Source organism: Osmia bicornis, chromosome 5 (genome assembly GCF_907164935.1).
Source record: "Osmia bicornis bicornis chromosome 5, iOsmBic2.1, whole genome shotgun sequence".
Lineage (NCBI taxonomy): Eukaryota > Metazoa > Arthropoda > Insecta > Hymenoptera > Megachilidae > Osmia > Osmia bicornis.
The window spans coordinates 9218412-9235334 of NC_060220.1; the positions used below are offsets into that span (position 1 = coordinate 9218412).

The following is a 16923-nucleotide window of genomic DNA, read 5'->3' on the forward strand; positions in this document are numbered from 1 at the left end:
TTCATTTGAGAACACAGGGTTGATTGCATTTAAATAAAATTTTCTCTGAATGTTCTCTATTTTGGTAAACATCCGAGGAGATGCTCGTGTCTTTAACGATGATATGTGTAAGATAAGAAGAAATACAGTTCCATCGGTGACTGAGCCAAGAGAGGAAGATGTGCGTTCTATTAAAAAAAGAAAAGAAAATGTACAAACGTTTTATTGTTTAAAAACGTCCATCTGCTTACTCGTTATAAGTACACGTATGTAATATATCTGAGGGCGCATCGGTACCGATCGTACCCGGGCCACACGCCAATCGCAAGTTTAAAGTTGCTTAATGCGCTTTTGTACAGAATCGCGCGCCATCGAGCGCACCTTAACGATAACTCTTTGGTCGTGTAAGCGCCACTTCTGCGTGTGATATATTTTATCGTGAAGCGCGATGATGCCTCGGTTCGATGCTCTCGAGAGCTGAACGGGACCAAACGACAGAGAAACGGAACAACGATCCATGAGAAGTGCAACCGGAGGGAGGGGAGGGGGCTCCTTTCAAAAGTCTCGTTCTCTCCAGGTCCACTAACGTGTGTTTTATGTACAGGGTCGCTTCACTGAAGCGAGGAGGTAAAATCGTCCGCTTGGATGTGGGGGCTTAAGTAATCAGAAGAGGGCAGCACTATCGCAAACATTTTTCTCTTTCGTTTTCCTTCGTCCGTTGGGGATAATGGAGGTTACTTTGGCGTCTGACTACCGTAATCCACGTAAACGCGCACGACTTCGCCGCTGTATTTGCGCTGGCTGGGCATGAAATAAAAGTCAGGCTGATTAGGCTGAGTGGAAACGCCACCGGCATTGTGCGCGTTGTTCTTCGATCGCTGATAATGATCCCTGCGATCTTGGGTGTAGTAGCCCGGCTGAATGGGCGCGGTGTGCCTAGTTCCAGGGGCACGCGGCAGACTGTAAGTCGCCCGGGGTCCTACCATTCTTGTAGGACCCTCAACGGTGTCTGTGCCCAGACCGTTTCCAGTCATTTCTCTGTGCCGTGGTAAACTAGAGACTGGAGGCGGTGGAGCCTTCTCTTCTGTTTCGAACGCCTCGAAGGCGAAGTTTGTGTTTGCACCCGAGGCGTAGTCCTTCCAAGCGTTACTGGCGATCAGACGATCCTGCAACACCCATACCAGACGTTACGTGTTTTTATTTATTACAAATGCCTTCCTTTTACACGGTCACTGTAATTTATATCGTGTGCACTGAAGGAACAAATAAAGCAACTCAAACTATGTACAAACATACGCGCATGCTAAGAAGAGAATAGAGATTAGAAAGCAAAAGAAGAAGCAGTGTAGAATGTACCTGGATTAGCGAGCGAACGAGGGTACGACGAGTGATATTAACGCGCCTTGATCGTGTACCGAGTGTGAAGTTCTACCAGCTGGGATTAGGACGATGCATATCGTATGGAGCGTGTTGGTGATGATGCCGAAGATGATGGTGGTGGTTGTTGTGATGGTGATGGTGATCGCCGTTTTGTCGATGATACCGCGTCGCGTTCGTTCGATGAATCGGGTTGGGCGCGTCACAAGAAGCCAGAGGCAGCGAGTACACCCTCTTAACATCGTGATGGTCGCGAGGAGCGGGGATCATGCAACACAAGCGAAGCAGAAGATCGTCTCGGGTTCACAAAGAGAGGTGGACAGTAGAAGTTGAATTCGACGTGGGACTAATGTATTTTTAGTTGAGCGTGTCAAGAAGAAATACGTTCACACAGAGTCACTCAGAGGGATTTCTACCTTATCTTCATGCTTACACTTTGTTATTTTTTTCATATAAAATTGCTACACTGCTCTACTAATAATTCAGAAGCAAGCAGAGAACAGATAATCTTGAAAATTATTATTTTATAAATTTTGAAGAATTAGCAAATTAACAATTGACGAGAAAGTTGTGAAAAGACATGCGTAAATATAAGAATGCAATAAACGTGACAACTGGTAGAAATGTTTACAAAAAAAAAGAGTGAAGTGCACACGATACAAACAGAAAGGAGTAATTAGAACACTAACAGAAATTATGTAAAATAAAACTTGTTTAACATAAGTGGTGTGTACCTTTGTTGCTCGCCTCCTGGAGGACCTGTAGAGGGTGCAGCTTGCTTGTAAAAGAGCAAGAGCAAGCAGAGCAGCAACACAACCAACGAGGATGTACAGTTTCGTCGCGTCCAGAAACAGGTCCGAGCCAAATGTTGATGATGATCCCTCCTCTGGGTCTCCTCCGCCACCAAAGTCATTTACTAAGTGACCAAATAAATGTTCAACTTGTATTCATTTAATCTTTGTACGAACAAACTTTGTATTTAACAATAATAATATTTAAAAAATTGAAAACTTGTATATTATTCTTCGCATACCTCGAGGGGCTCTGATGATGAGGTACTGAGGGTCGACGCTGAGTGCCCCGACCTTCCCATTAACCAGAGCCTCTTTCAATGCCTTCTCCGCAGCAGCATTAGTGTCCAAAGGTTTCAACGACCTGCCTTTGACTTCATTTTTATCTAGGATCAGATCCATGCGCGCGATGACGCCATTTTGTTCGTCGTCCCTGAACAAGATGGTTGAAACGTTGACAAGTGAAGCTAAAATTAGCTGACAATCGAAATGATATTTGTAAAGACTCACTTTTTCAATTCGTTCAGACGAATTTGGTAATACCCTGGTAATTTATCGAGAACGGGACCAAAGCTGTCGGAAATTCTATTCGAGATAACCTCAAAGTCAGGGGTACCTGGCGCGGGAGTTGTAAAACCATCACCTAAATTAATCAGCTTCACTTCAACGTTATAGTGTAATCTAGGCGGCGCTGGTGTGGTCATTTCCTCAAGTTCTATAAGAATAAAAGAATTTTTATAAACTTTGCTTTATAACTACCTAAATAGGTACGGTTATAAAAGGAACCTTCGAGTCCGCAAGATCTGATGCATATCCTCTCGGAGGAGACAATGGGCACAGCATCGTGTTTGCGTATTTTCTTGCTGACAGCATTGAATACGCCACCCTTGACAGGGTACATCATGTACAAGCAGTGATCATCCGTGAACGAGATGTCCCTATTGTCCTTTGTTATCCGTTTCCTCGAGAATTTAAGCGTCGTTACGCCATCCACTTTACTACCACCGGTGTTGTAGATATCTTGAGATGGATCGAGCAACGGGGCATTGTATCCGCTGATCCAAGTGTCCATGAGAAAAGCCCGACCCGACTTGTCGTCGACCCAACCTAACACTGCATCCGTCTGGGACTGTTGATCGAACAATAGGATCAATATTCATTCTCTAAATTAATTCAAGTAAGTACCCTTCAGAATACGATGCATACCATTTTTTCATCGTCGGAGAATCCAACACCGGTCCAAGCATTGGTATGGGTAGTGGTAATGACAAACGATAATTGATCCTACATAAACATTTTCAACAATTATATCTTTACGACGAAATATAAATAAAAAGAATTCTTCGCGATTTTTTGGGAATCTACCTTTCGTCCCTTGTAGGACCATTGAATAGAGTATTCACAGGTACCATTCTCGGGTAGACAATGTCTGGGATAACGCCATTCACCAGTGCAATTTGAAATCTGCAAGGTATTGTTGCCACTCATCGCCTCCTGTCTGTTCTTTTCGTCTAGAGACAGAAACACAGGCTAGTGACGAGTATATAATTTATAATAAACAACATAATGGTCACTAATGACCTACCAAAGAAATTAAGCGTCACTGTCCCCCTTTGGGACCCATGTCCATGATACTTGAGCTCGTCAGGTTTGTAGAAGTCCTTCACCTTGACCTTAGTCTTTTCAATACCGCTAGGTGGATGGTGGACGTAGTTGCCCGGTTCTTGCCCCTTTGCCCATATCACCTGCATGTTGTCGTCAACTATTTCATGGTCAGTTGGCTCGTTTGCTGCCAGTTTTCTTCTGAAGAGGATTGTGGTAACACCATCGCGCTCATAGCCCATGGCAGCGGTCAACGTATCCCTACCACCCCAGTATTCATCCTTTCGCGGGGTGGATCTATCTCTAGTGTAATAGTCACCGATCCTGTGACTATTACCACGTGCAGAACCGATTATGATGTCCGTACAGTCCATGGGATTGAAATCGTGCTTTGGTGTGAACTTGTGCCCTGATCCGGGGAGGGCAGCTTCAATCATGAAGAACGAGATTAAAATGATAGCTCGACGATGATGTCTTCAGGAATTAAGCGAATGATCGATGACTGTAGGTTAAGGCATGTTGTATTTTGAAGATTACTCAAATTTTGGAGATCAAGAGTCGATTTTTAGCGTTAAATAACTTCAATATATTAACATCCTACTGTATGAGGTTAGTGTCGACACTACTGATTACACGAATTACTTCTTGTCTACTAGAATTGCTACTGATTTTATGATACATTTTACTGTTGATTTAGTTAACATTGATTCTGTACAATATAAAAGCTGGTGCAGCATGTACCAGGACAAATAAGCATCGAAATTGCCTAATTAGCTCGTTACCTTTCGTTGCGCTCGAATTGGAGTCTGAAATCGGCTCTGGTTCCGAGGTCGGTTCAGACTTTGGCTCCGGCTCTGACTTGGGTTCCGGTTCAGATTTTGGCTCTGGTTCGGAACTGGGTTCTGGTTCTGACTTGGGTTCTGGCTCGGATTTTGGCTCTGGCTCTGAACTTGGTTCTGGCTCGGACTTGGGTTCAGGTTCGGGCTCGGACACGGGTTCGGGTTCCGAGCTAGGTTCAGGTTCGGATTTAGGCTCCGAACTAGGTTCGGGTTCGGATTTAGGCTCCGGTTCTGAACTAGGTTCAGGTTCGGACTTGGGCTCGGGTTCGGATTTAGGTTCAGCTGCCGAAATCAGTTCTGCCTTGAATCTTGATTCAGTTTTAGACTTTAATTCAGTTTTGGAAATAGATTCTGATTGAGATTTTGGTTCCGGTTCCGAACTAGGTTCTGGCTCAGACTTGGGCTCTGGTTCTGAACTCGGTTCAGGTTCGGACTCAGGCTCCGGTTCTGAACTCGGTTCAGGTTCGGATTTGGGTTCTGGTTCGGATTTAGGTTCCGGTTCAGGTTTGGTGTTGGTGCTGTTGACAGTGCTCGGCTCGGCGACGGGTTCCCCTGTGCAACAAAGCATCGATCGTCGTGCGGCTACCTACTGCTTATATTTTACAAAACCATCACCTCGTGCATAGTGTTTGAAACAAGAGGGACGCGAAGTACTTCGTACTACTTCATTGGGAAGCAAACTACGTGTTGCTACTATATAATTACGGGAGGCAATAGGGGCTATTCATCTGTACATACTTGCGTCGAACGTGGGTACGTACCATTTGCAGAGGCTGCTGCTGACTCCGGAGACCTCTTCTTACGTCCTGAGAAACGAAAACGCTATACATTAGCTATCCTTAAACCTGAAGTCACGGTGTATGATAAGCAAACTTGATTTTCACCTTGCCTCGTGCTAACGCGATAAGTAACGCTCGTCTGCACCGTGACATCAGTGTCTGATCTAGGAGTCGCAGCCAATAGTGCGATATCATGGGCCTTAGCCGATCTTCTCTTAGCACTGGATCTTTCGGTCCCAGACTCAGGTTCGGCTTCGGGTTCGGGTTCGGGTTCAGGTTCGGCTTTCGGTTCGGCTTTTGGTTCGGACTTTGGTTCCGGTTCCGATTTGGGTTCAGGCTGTGGAAGTGGCTCGTCCTTTGGCCGTTCTTGGATGTTGGGGAAAGAGCGACACATGGAAGTCAGATCGCTTGGTCGCCAGCCAACACCGACCCAACTCGTGCCATTTACCACCATTACGCCTTCGAGTTCTTTACTCTCTTTCAATATTCGCCAGTAGAACGTAAAATTGTCGGAGAACTTTTTCATCGTGTAAGAGTCCAGGTCAACGTCGATGGTCTTGATTGGTGATTCTGAAACGAATCATCAACATCTAACAAATTACACCTTCATAATGTCTGTAGACACTAGTGTTTTAATTTTTTGCGGTTAGGTTGAAATTAGCCAATTACTGCATAGAAAGCTGCAGGGTTTAAGTCAGATTTATGACACAGCGTTTAAGAAGTGAACGTTGAGAAAGTCCCTCTTGGGACATTCTCGCGGTTGCCACTAGATGGAGCACGTTAAATCGCGATTCCCGAAAGTACCAGGTGTTAGGTACTTAAATTCTAAGCACCTATAGGTATTTAGGCAGCTATTACTCGACACCAGCTGTGCACAAAAGTGTAAGGTAGGGATTTTTGCTAGGTAGCCTTACCAACGCCTACGCTAGCGAATTCTTGAAAAACTTATTTTTAGATAAAGAGCAAAGAATGGTGTTCGAATGAAACTTACTCTTGGCACAACCTGGGCCGAACCAGCCGATATTGCAGTAGCAATGCTTGGTGGGCGCGGTCGTGCCACCATTGTCAATGCACGTGCCCTGGATACCGCAGTCGGAATCGTCCAGGCATTCCTCCTTAAATTCGCACCTTGTACCGTGATACAGTCGATCGCATCTGCATCGACCCAGAAGATATCGGCCGTGACCGCTGCAATCTTCCCTGTAGCTCTTTCTGTCGATAATCTAACGGGCACAAATTACAGGTTACCTCGGAAAATACTATACACAAGGTGTTTAAAAAAATATATTCCAACTGGTAAAGTCGAGATGCATACATCAATGTCGGCGCAGGACCAAAATCTGTAACTGGAACCCCATTCCTCGGCTTCTCGCAGAAGGCGAATCGTACAATCTGTACATGTAAAGTTCTGAGGTAATTGCACCGCATAACTTTGTGCCCTGGAAAATCAACGAACCTTGTATGTTTAGAATGTTGCAATAAATTATTGAGAATGCGCGGAATAATGACTTTGCTTCACTCACGTGGCGTCATCTTCGACGAATTCGCTGTTTTTCGTAACCGGAGTCAGATCGACCAGTGGTCGGTCGAGGGCATCCAAGATTTGCAAGCGAAATCCACCCTGGGAACATTCGAAAGTGGAGCCAAATTAAAAAAAGAACCATTTAAGCTGTAACGCGTGTATAGACTTCCGGTTTCTTTTGCTACACGCCAGCATAGGAAGCGAGAAACGGTGAAGAGGACGTTGGGACATCGATGGCACGTATCGATAGCGGTGTCGAAGAGTCTTATTGCGGATTCGTGACATAGAAACTAGCCATACGTTCGATCGGTCGCGCTAACAAAAATGTGGACACAGCTTTGGCTAACGATTTCTCGCTACGACTTGCAATTTTGCCGTTATGAAACCGTCATCGTTTCGTGAAACGTTCAACGAATTGGAAATAGGAAGAGACGCGTCACTATGGGAGGAGATGGACGTCTCATCGAAATGGCATCGATGACATTGGCGCTAATTCAATGATTGCCGCTGTCAATCGGACACCTTGGTGTAAAGATCGAAAGAAAAGAACCGTTATTAATCGTCTTACACCGAAAGAGAATGTTCGTTTCTTTTACGTGCCACGTTTCCTGATTATTAACCGCATTCCTCGAGTCGTCATAACCTCAAAGCTCTGTCGGTAACTGGTTATCAATACCGATCTATCACAGAGAGATAATGTTCACTAATTGAACAAAGCTCTTTGATTATTGCAATTATGAATTTAGATTAGCTAAAAATGTTAGAATTCACTCTAAACGACAGAAGTGACCTGATCTATGACATTCTATCTTAAATGGTAATTATAAAACAGAACTCATTAATTACAGACTTATGAGTATGGACGTCGGATTATTTTGAAATTCTAAACAGGTATTGAGAAAAAATCCTGAAAAAGTATTTGTAGTATTTGTGAAAGTACATTCAGATGATCCCTGGTACCGTTTCAAAGTGTACAATGCCCTAGAGACGCGTTCACTGAAGGAACGGAATCAGTTCACACGAGATGCTTGTCACTTTGGACGAAAGTTTCGTCGAAAATCCATGCGAGAGAGTTTGAAACGTTTTCCAACAGCGTACGTCGCGACTGAAAACGATAAGGAGAAAGGGAAGAGAGGCGGTCTTGCCAAGTGGTACTGCTTCGCACGGTACACACCTGCAGCGGTTATTGTCGAATTTTTCTCGTGCCAGGGATATTCTCGCGCGTAGAATTTGCGAGCTGCCTAGGCTACGTCTAAAAACCAGTCGTCGAAGGAAAGACAATGACGACTGCACGCGAGAAATGCGTAGACTTGGGATTTCGCAATCCCCAAGGGAAACCGATGAGAAGCAAAGACAATTCCACGCTATCTTTAAGTTTTTTACGTTTGTAAATATTGCGGAATACTTGGACTAGAATTGATCTGAAGCCAATTGCCCGGTACACCAGGTCTGCATAACAGTTTGCCCTCGCGACTTCAATTTTGCCCATCTCTGCCTTATGCGTTCAAAGATTGGAGACAGTCGCGTTACGGTACTCAGCATACCGACGAGTGCCATTCGAATTCTCTTGTCCACATGCAAAGTTACGTCCTACCACCTTCCGACCTACCTATCTACGCAAGACACAGACGAGGCACCATGAACGCATGCATACCCCCATAGCTTTTCTTCTGAATTATTCAACGCGCATCACGTTGAGCAACGACGTGCAAGCGTAAGCCGAGGTTCAGTCCCTGTCTGTCTTTTCTTTCCCTTTCGTATAGACCACGTGCGGACAAATTCGTGATATCTTTCATGATGACTTAGGTACTTGCTCAACGCCTGGCTAAGAATACGAATTTCTGCTTGTACTGTATGGCAGGCTTCCCTAGGGTAAATAGCGAAGTAAGAAACGACGTACGAGTATCGGTAGTTGTCTATTGTGTTTAGGTTAGAAACATGTTTCATCGACGCCGGAAATTTTATTTTCTTTTTCAATCGGAAATTTTTGGAACACTTGGTTGAACAAGTCTTATTACGTTCGCAAGATATGGAATTTCTTAATTAAAAGATGCGTTCAGATAAGTAATTGCGAAACTAAAGAACACTGATTCTTAGCAGGTGTATTTTAATGTCTTACTTCGCAATATGGCGGGGGACTGGTACGCGTCAGTTGAAGCAATAATTAATGAAATTCTTTACTGTTCGGATTCCTTACAATGTAAACATTGTGCAACAATGGGGAAGATTACATCGATTATGGCAGAGTTGACTGGAACTCGATGAATGCAGAAAGTTCTATATCGGCGAAAGTGTGGCCACGCGAATAATAAAACGTGGCATGATTTTAATTCGCCACTCACGTAACCACCTGTATGATCTTGTTTTTTACCCTTTTTTTTAACAACTGCGAGCATTTTTATTTAGAAATGAGAAACTTTTTTTTCTGTTAATAATGCATACCGCTATCTACTTTCAAATAGAGAAACTAAAATGTTAGTTGGGTCAAATTTGACCCTACTTTGATAATCAACTAAAAAGTATATACACAAGAATTACTGGTCTCGGTAAAATGTTCCAGTAGCTTTCTTTTTTCCTCATCAGTGGCTAAAGAATTTAATTAACGCTCGAGTAAAAGTTATTTATAAGCGAAAAAGCGAACGAAAGAATATATTAATATTAATCTCTCTGCGATATTTACTTACTCGATGAGGGTATGCCAGATGCCACGTGACGTTGAAGTTACTTCCAGACAGAAACGTAGTCTTTACATCACCTGAAACGGAAACTTGTTACATCTAAGGCTCATTGATTTGTACGATGAGAAAAAATTAATATTCATTGCGATTAATTGACCCTATAATTTGTGATAATCACCGGAAACATATGGAAAAATATGCACGTTCAATTGGGTCACATGGTCTCGCTTAGAGGGGGGATAGTAAAATAAATTGTTTGAATTTTAATTCAATGTTTCCTGCAATAATCAGGGAAAGCAATTGTACAAGGAAACGAAGTAGCGCGAATCAGCGTGAAAGAAAATGGCGGTATCGAGACGCGGAGGAACGTTTGTATCGCGAATTATATCGAACGTTATGAAAACAGATTCCAACGTAATTTCGCGTAGTTTCACATCCTCGATTCGCCGTCAGACCAGATAACGATCTGGCTACGGTGTTTATCGTATCGAGACAGAGTTCCGGAAATAATTGAAAGTGGTCGAGAATACAATTAACTTCCGGAAGCAGTCGAGTGCAGCCCGAGCACCGATCTTGCCTTATATGGACTACCGTCATCTTCCCCCTTTCCCGGTTCTCTGAAAAGAAAGCAGGCATTCCATGCTTCTGAACCATGCTTCGGTCGAATTATGAAAGAATGTTTTAAGACATTGACACAGCAAAAAGAGAATATAATAAATGTGTAACAGCATACACAGCATCGATCGTATGCACTTCCGCTTCCCGACGAGACAGGTGGACACATTAGGAAGTATCCTTCTTTTATGATTCACGCAAGCATGGTAGTTTATGTATTCAGCTGCATGGGGCGTTTAGCAGTACCCCATACGGTGTAATACATAGGTTATGGTAAGCGAGACAATTAGGAGATGGCGTATGATTAGTTGATAGATGTCTATGGAGGACCCTAAGAAAGTATGATCGATGTAGATATGCTTTCTATTTTAACACGAGGCATTTAAGTTTTTGAGCATCCAACCGATAGTAGATAGAAAGCTGGCGTGATTGAACAGTATTCCTCATTTAGATCAAATAGCAATGATATCCCCAAGTATCGATCACTATGATCAACCATTGACCATACGGACTACGAGGGCATCTTAAGAATTCCTCGCGACTGTGTTTGCAGAAAAAAAAAACGCTCGGTGAACATAAGTGTAGTCGCATGGTGGAGGTAAACGTAGAAGGTAATGGCCGGACAGCGAGGTTCGAGTTCTCTTCGTGCGAGTCGGTGAAAGTCGCTTCGAATCAGAGCTATCCCCACGCGAAATATCTATCCTCGTGTTAATGTCGTTTTCCCATAGAACCCTCTCACCCTTTTTCTTCCCGTCCCGTGGCAGCGTTGCTTCTACGTCGCTACGACGATCGGCTAACAACGCCATCCTCGAGACGACCGCGAAAATTCCACGCTAGTTTCCGGTCCACGCTCGCGTACCACGGATCGTGTGACACACCGACGGTATCCGGAGAACCTGCTCCGTTGGTAACACTATCGAACGGGATATTCGTCGTTTTTCTACCCGCAGGGGGACGGGGACACGATGCGCCGTTTCAGGTTTCACCAGTTCGTTCTTTCTATGTGCAAGGATGCGAGGTCGATTCTTTTCGGTTCGTTTGACCAGGGTGCAGTTTGGGACCCGGGATTTGAGTTGGTTGCTGTGTATGCCGCAGTATTAGTGACATAGCACGTGATATCGAGTGAGTGGCACTGAGAACTGTACGACTCGATGCCTACACGTAGGTACTTGTTTTCCAATGCTCTTGAACGAGTAATTGACTTTGAACAATGGCACCTTTTTATATCAGACAACCGTATTTGCAATGTCGTTTTTAAATTAAGACTGACAGCCTTGTATTTCTTGTACCATGTTACTAATAATTAAGATTCATAGCAAGCTAACTCGAACGGGGCCAAGGTTGATGGCAGCACTGTAGCCTCAAAAAGAATGTATACCCCCCGTCTCCTTAGCAGACTATCGGTTACTGAATTTGAGATTTGTCAAATTTCTAAAGATAAAATACCTACCACGAGGCATTCCACAGGGACCAGGTGTCCTGGCATTGTCCAGAAAATCTAAATCGTATTTCCTAGCACGTGGAAAGGTTAAGGCAACGTGTCCTTGCACTTCTCTGAACGTTATCACCGTTAACACCAACAACATTAGTCCCGACATGATCGCGGAACACGTTTTCGATAACATTTTCAAGCTGCGACGTGCTACGATCGTTCACGTTCACAAATTCGATTCTTTCACCGAGTTCCTCGAGCTTCTTCCCTCTGACAATGTTCCTCTCGCGCTCCTAAGACCCTCCTGCTGATTTCTCCTGACGCTCGGCATGGGCACCCCTCTCGTTGATTAACTCCTTCCGCCTCGGTGAGGCGAATCTGCAAGAACAACGAATCCTTAGCTTAGCTTCGTTACGTCTGAAACGTGATATTTTTATCGACCACCTTTCCGAAGCATCGTTTTTTTGTTTGTTTTATCGATCGCTTGCGCGAGTGTCGTTGAAATCGACAGCGCTGAAAGGTAGGAGTTTGTAACCGAACCAGATACACGCTACGACACGACAAGTCAAGGTCAAACGATGTTCGCGCAAACTTGTTCCTCGGTAACTTGATTAGCTAACGTTGCATAAATTAGAATTTTACATAAATTTGTAATTAGCTGAAGGGGTTGCGAAGATATCACCTAGCGTGGATGTCCGAATCCAAGAAGTAAACAAAATTCTCAATTCCGCTTATGAATATTCATAAAAATTCCAATTGAGATACTCAAGTTATGGCAAAATCGTCACGGAACGCTCCTCTTTTTGCGAATTCATCATCGTCCAAGAACGCGTTAACCTTTGCCGCGAAGTCCGTCTACAAAACGGTAAAATAATAACGAGAATTAAACAGTACTGGTCTGGAATTGCAACCTGCCATCGGAACGTGTCATTTTCTCGATCCGAGCTTTCCTTGTTAAATGTACCCCGACGGTAGACCGTAAATATTTCATCGATCATTCGTTGCAGCGAATGAATAACGGTCCCTCTGTCGGAAGGAAGAGCGCAGCTCACACGCGATGTCCTTCCGTCTCGCTTCCTCTTTTTTTCATCGAACGAAGTCAGCGAAACACGGTAAACAGAAATGGTTTTCCGAGAATCTTACAGAACAATAGGAAGCTCGAAATCGGCGAGGTAAGCGTGAGAAATGAAGAAGAGATAAAGGCTGAAGGACGCGTGCACATCGAGATAAGTGGAAAAGAAATAATTATGGCGGGCCGTGGAGCGAATTGCACGAAATCAGACAACGCAGCGAGAAATTACGTTCTAGTATGTGATTTGAAACATTAAATTACAGCCTTGGAGCATAGACGAAAGATAATAGAATAAAGGTATGAAACAATTTCGAAATAACTACAGAAGATTATGATTAGAAGGCACGTGTAAGTCGATGAAAATTAATATATTCGTGAACGGTTGCGACAAGAAGCGTTTCTACGCACGTTGCGACACTCGGCAGCGGATCTCCTTCTGAGGGATCTCAGCCCGACCTTATCGTCAGAGGTAGCCTTTGTTTATCCCCATAGGGCTGTGTTCTAAAACTTACGTAGGTTTAAAACCATTTGGGATACATCAGTATAAGGGGTCCTATGGGATTAACCTGGTAAGCGCAATTCACTCGCGAAGACGAGTGTCGTTAGTGGGAGGAGAAGATGTTGAAGAGAGCGAGAGGCGGAATGGCAATGCGCGTGCAGGGGGTATTTTTTTTCCTCTCCGCCCGTGGAAACCTGACATTCTACGGATTCTCGATCCTCCATCGCGTCCAACTAGTTTTCCAAACGATTCTCCAATCGTTACGAAATTACGAATCCATTAACAACTCGGATCCGCATTCGCGAATTCCATCGCGCGCAAAAATAGAGGTTATCTCATTGAAAAAGAAGCTTCCTTGTTTTTTTTTCGACCGAAGATTCCCAGAAGGCGATGCTCCTCGAGGGATCATCGGGAGATGCTAATCGCGCACGCGCACATCCTTTCCAGCATTCCATCCGGGTTTTCGTAAAAATGGGTGCCGTTCAATGGCACCTCGAAAACATTAACGGAGAGGCGTGTAAGCCTGTTAAATCGCCGGAAACGTAACCATCTTCTTCACCTTCTTATGGTGGGAGAAAAATTAATTGACATTCCAACGAATGGCACGACGATTTCTATCGGTGTCGATGAACGGCTCTTGGTCGCGCGTGGAGTTTCGACTATACGCGTCTGCTTCTGAGTGGAAGAAGAAGGTGAGGTAAGAGTCGAATAAGGAGACGGCTACGTAGGGAAAACGATCCGCCTTCGATGGCTCGTGGAAAACGAGTTGACATTCCAGTGAACACCGATGTCGTTGTCCTTACCGGTGTGCTCGATGCTCAGTTACTTATTCGCGCTCTAAATGCCGTTGATCGATCTGGTGCGTGATCTTCGTGAGCAATCGTCGTGATAAATAAGTGGACATTGGCTCCCAACCCGATAGTCATCGAAATAAGAACTTATTAACGTTTGACGACACTTAATTAACTATTCCTCTTTAATAGGATTGAACTGATCGACAATTTCCTTTGAAAATCGATAGAATGTATTCGAATCACGGTTTTGCAATAAAAAGGACGCTAAACATATACTTTCTTACGAAGAGAACTGCGCAGTTCACAAGTTGCACGGCAAAACTTTCTCGGGCTCCTCTGTTTACCTTCCACATTCTGTGCAGCGTATTCTTTTTTTTGAGAATAAATTATGCGACGATGCAGATACGTGAAACTAAAACAAAGTTCATTCGTGTTTCAAATTGATATTCTAAGCTGCAGTATCATCATCATTGTAACAATGCAGCAAAATGATACAAAATCGGGTTACAATGCTTAGGTATCCGTATAAATGCTCACAGAGTATCATGAAATAGACAAAGCGAAGCTACGGAACAATGGAAAAAGTTTAGCAGAGGAATGTAATATTTCTTTGATTACTTGGAAAGAAAAAGAAGGTGTTTTTTTTAAACGCGTGTCGCAGTGACTTGATCGTTCTCATTGATTTCGTGGCGAACAGGAAAAAAGAAATATCTGCGGTGCGACTGCGGGAGCAAGCGAAACTACGAGCCTTCGGAGAGAATACCACTTTCTTCGAGAGGTGTCGTGGAAAACGAGTAACACCGTTCTAACGGACGCTCGTTTCATTCAATTTTCGTTTCGTTCTCACTGCCTCTCGTTGCGTTTTCACTCGAAAGGATATTACGCGATCCCGCGGCATTACGCTGCACGATAGGAACGGCGCGATGAAGCGGAATAACGAACGTCAAGAAAGGAATGTGACAAAGAATGTAAAAAAAACCATCTTCGATATGGAAGAAAACATCGACGAACACCGTGTTTGTTTCGACAACGAAAAGAAGACAGGTGACCGAAATACAGGAGGATAAACTTACAGTTCAGAATTATGTAGATGAGATAGGTGCAATTCTGTTGGGCGTAATTAAGGAAAAAACGAAGAGGCGAGGAACGTCAATGACGTTCGTATCATTAAGCTTCCTCTCACCCAGGGTTCTACGTGTATAATGAGCTATTACGCCATACGCATAATATTACCGCGGGATACAGGGGAGAATATAAATACAGAACGATGGATGCAGGAAGCACGCATCGATAAAAAAAAAGAGGAAAAGCGAACGTCCTTCGTCATGGATCGGTTAAATGGATATCGTTACTCCTTAAGACGATCATTATTAGTCGATCAAAGCGCCTTTCGATTATCTCTTTAACGCTGATTTATTTGTTCGCACACGCTCAATCTTCTCCTGGTATCAATTTTCACTTGCTCGTATAGTACGCGTCTATATGCACTTTCAGTTTTCGTCGAGGATCGCATCGATAACATCGTGGTTTCTCCTTTGGTCTCTTTTATCGTAACTTCGTGGTTAAAACTAGTCTTGGTCCACGAATTACAAGAGAGCCTTACAATTATTCGCCAACATCGAAAAAGATCTAAAGAGGAATAAGTCTTCCTACCTGTTGAATAGCGTTCGCTAATCTTCCAGCTGATCCTGTCGGACACGCACACACGAAATCACTGCACCAAAAAGGACGTGGTCTCAACCGATGCACCGGTTGGACGACGTCATCGTCGATGAGAAAACAACAAAATCGTTGGAGCGATCAAATGTCGCGAAGGAGAGAGAGCAAGAATGTGTGCAGCGATCGGTGGTGAACCGTCGTGATTCACTGAACCGACGATCCTTGACGGTTTTTTAGATCGCGGCCATTTCGAGCAAACAAGCGGCAAGTGGTTCGACGACGTTACACGATAAAGATCGTTCGATTTCGACAGGTGGTAGCCGTGCACGAGGATACCACCAGGCAGCGTCGAGAAGGATGCGACGGGGCCACGTTCAAGACTGACTCCAAGAGGCTCAGGCTCGGCTCCGTTCGACTCGACTCGACTCACCTCGACTGCCTGGCATTGCAAAGCAGCCGCGAGCGAAAACTCACTTTACGCTCCCGCGGCCCCTTACGTTTGCCCCCCGCCATATTACCGACTGCTTGTTCGCCTGCTTTCTTAAGGCTTGCCGTGCTCACTCGCCTGAATACCTGCTCTCTTGGCCCCCTCTTCTTTCTTCTTGCTATGCCACTCACACGAACGCTTGATGTCTCTTCTTGGGGCTCTCTGGCTCCCTCTGACAGGGAGACCACACGACATTCGGGTCACCGATTTGCCTCGAATTTTGTATATGCGCCAAGGTATCGGACACTTGAGGTAGAATTCTTTTTACAAACTGAAGGTCTTACTGTACTTCAGTCTTGATTTACCTTTGCGATGTTAAAAATCAGTAACGTGAAATGCTTGTACGGATGCGGCCTTGAAACGATCTTGACCAACTTTTTTCGTCGTCTAAATTTAAATATCATAGTCATGCATGATTAGCAAGTATTAAGTCGTGAATATTCTAATTTTGTTCTACCACACGACGTCGGGGAAATTTCTTGTTTCTTAAAGATATCTTTCGCAAAAAGATTTCACTATTATTATAAAAAATATAATGGTACCAACGCGGTTACATAAAATTATGAAAACTCATCGAAGTTGCGCCATGACAAAAAAGTCGTTCATGAAATTCTTCTTGAAACGCATTTATGTTTCTGGTCTCGAAAATTTATGCAATTCAGCCTTCGCGTAGAATCGGTATTCCGATATCGTCGATACATCGGGAGAGGTATCCTTCGAGCGGAAACTAAATTTCATTCAGCTGCTTTTACTCGCGTAGTAAGCGTGCCCGTCAAGCGCGAATCAGGCCTCGTGTTT

At 44.1% G+C, this 16923-nt stretch overlaps 1 protein-coding gene across 3 annotated transcripts; it reads right to left on the bottom strand.

Moving 5' to 3' along the window:
• Window positions 1-186: 186 nt before the first annotated feature.
• Window positions 187-16158, bottom strand: LOC114872382. 3 transcript variants are annotated; one of them, XR_003788752.2, is made up of 18 exons: window positions 15633-16158; window positions 11633-11992; window positions 9574-9644; window positions 6891-6988; window positions 6683-6806; window positions 6359-6590; window positions 5473-5937; window positions 5350-5394; window positions 4532-5140; window positions 3733-4176; window positions 3513-3658; window positions 3354-3431; window positions 2934-3276; window positions 2658-2862; window positions 2390-2580; window positions 2091-2272; window positions 1336-1590; window positions 1056-1145 (listed from the first exon to the last, which is right to left on the bottom strand). XR_003788752.2 is itself a non-coding variant. In XM_029179521.2 (17 exons), exons 2-17 carry the CDS (start codon window positions 11805-11807, stop codon window positions 714-716), a joined length of 3840 nt encoding a protein of 1279 aa, XP_029035354.2. In that variant the 5' UTR covers window positions 11808-11992; window positions 15633-16156; the 3' UTR covers window positions 187-713. The 3 variants fall into 3 exon arrangements, 2 of the variants coding, with proteins under 2 accessions (XP_029035354.2, XP_029035355.1); XM_029179521.2 differs by lacking the exon at window positions 1336-1590 and having other exon boundaries at window positions 187-1145; window positions 15633-16156; XM_029179522.2 differs by lacking the exons at window positions 1336-1590; window positions 4532-5140 and having other exon boundaries at window positions 187-1145; window positions 15633-16155.
• Window positions 16159-16923: the final 765 nt, after the last annotated feature.

Bases quoted from the DNA above. Each gene is read 5' to 3' on its own strand.
- LOC114872382 (XM_029179521.2), bottom strand. From the start codon at position 11,807: ATGTTATCGAAAACGTGTTCCGCGATCATGTCGGGACTAATGTTGTTG. The intron at 5,395-5,472 runs GTGAAAATCAAG...TTCGTTTCTCAG, and splicing joins TCGCGTTAGCACGAGGCAAG to GACGTAAGAAGAGGTCTCCG. The intron at 5,141-5,349 runs GTACGTACCCAC...TTTGTTGCACAG, and splicing joins AGCAGCAGCCTCTGCAAATG to GGGAACCCGTCGCCGAGCCG.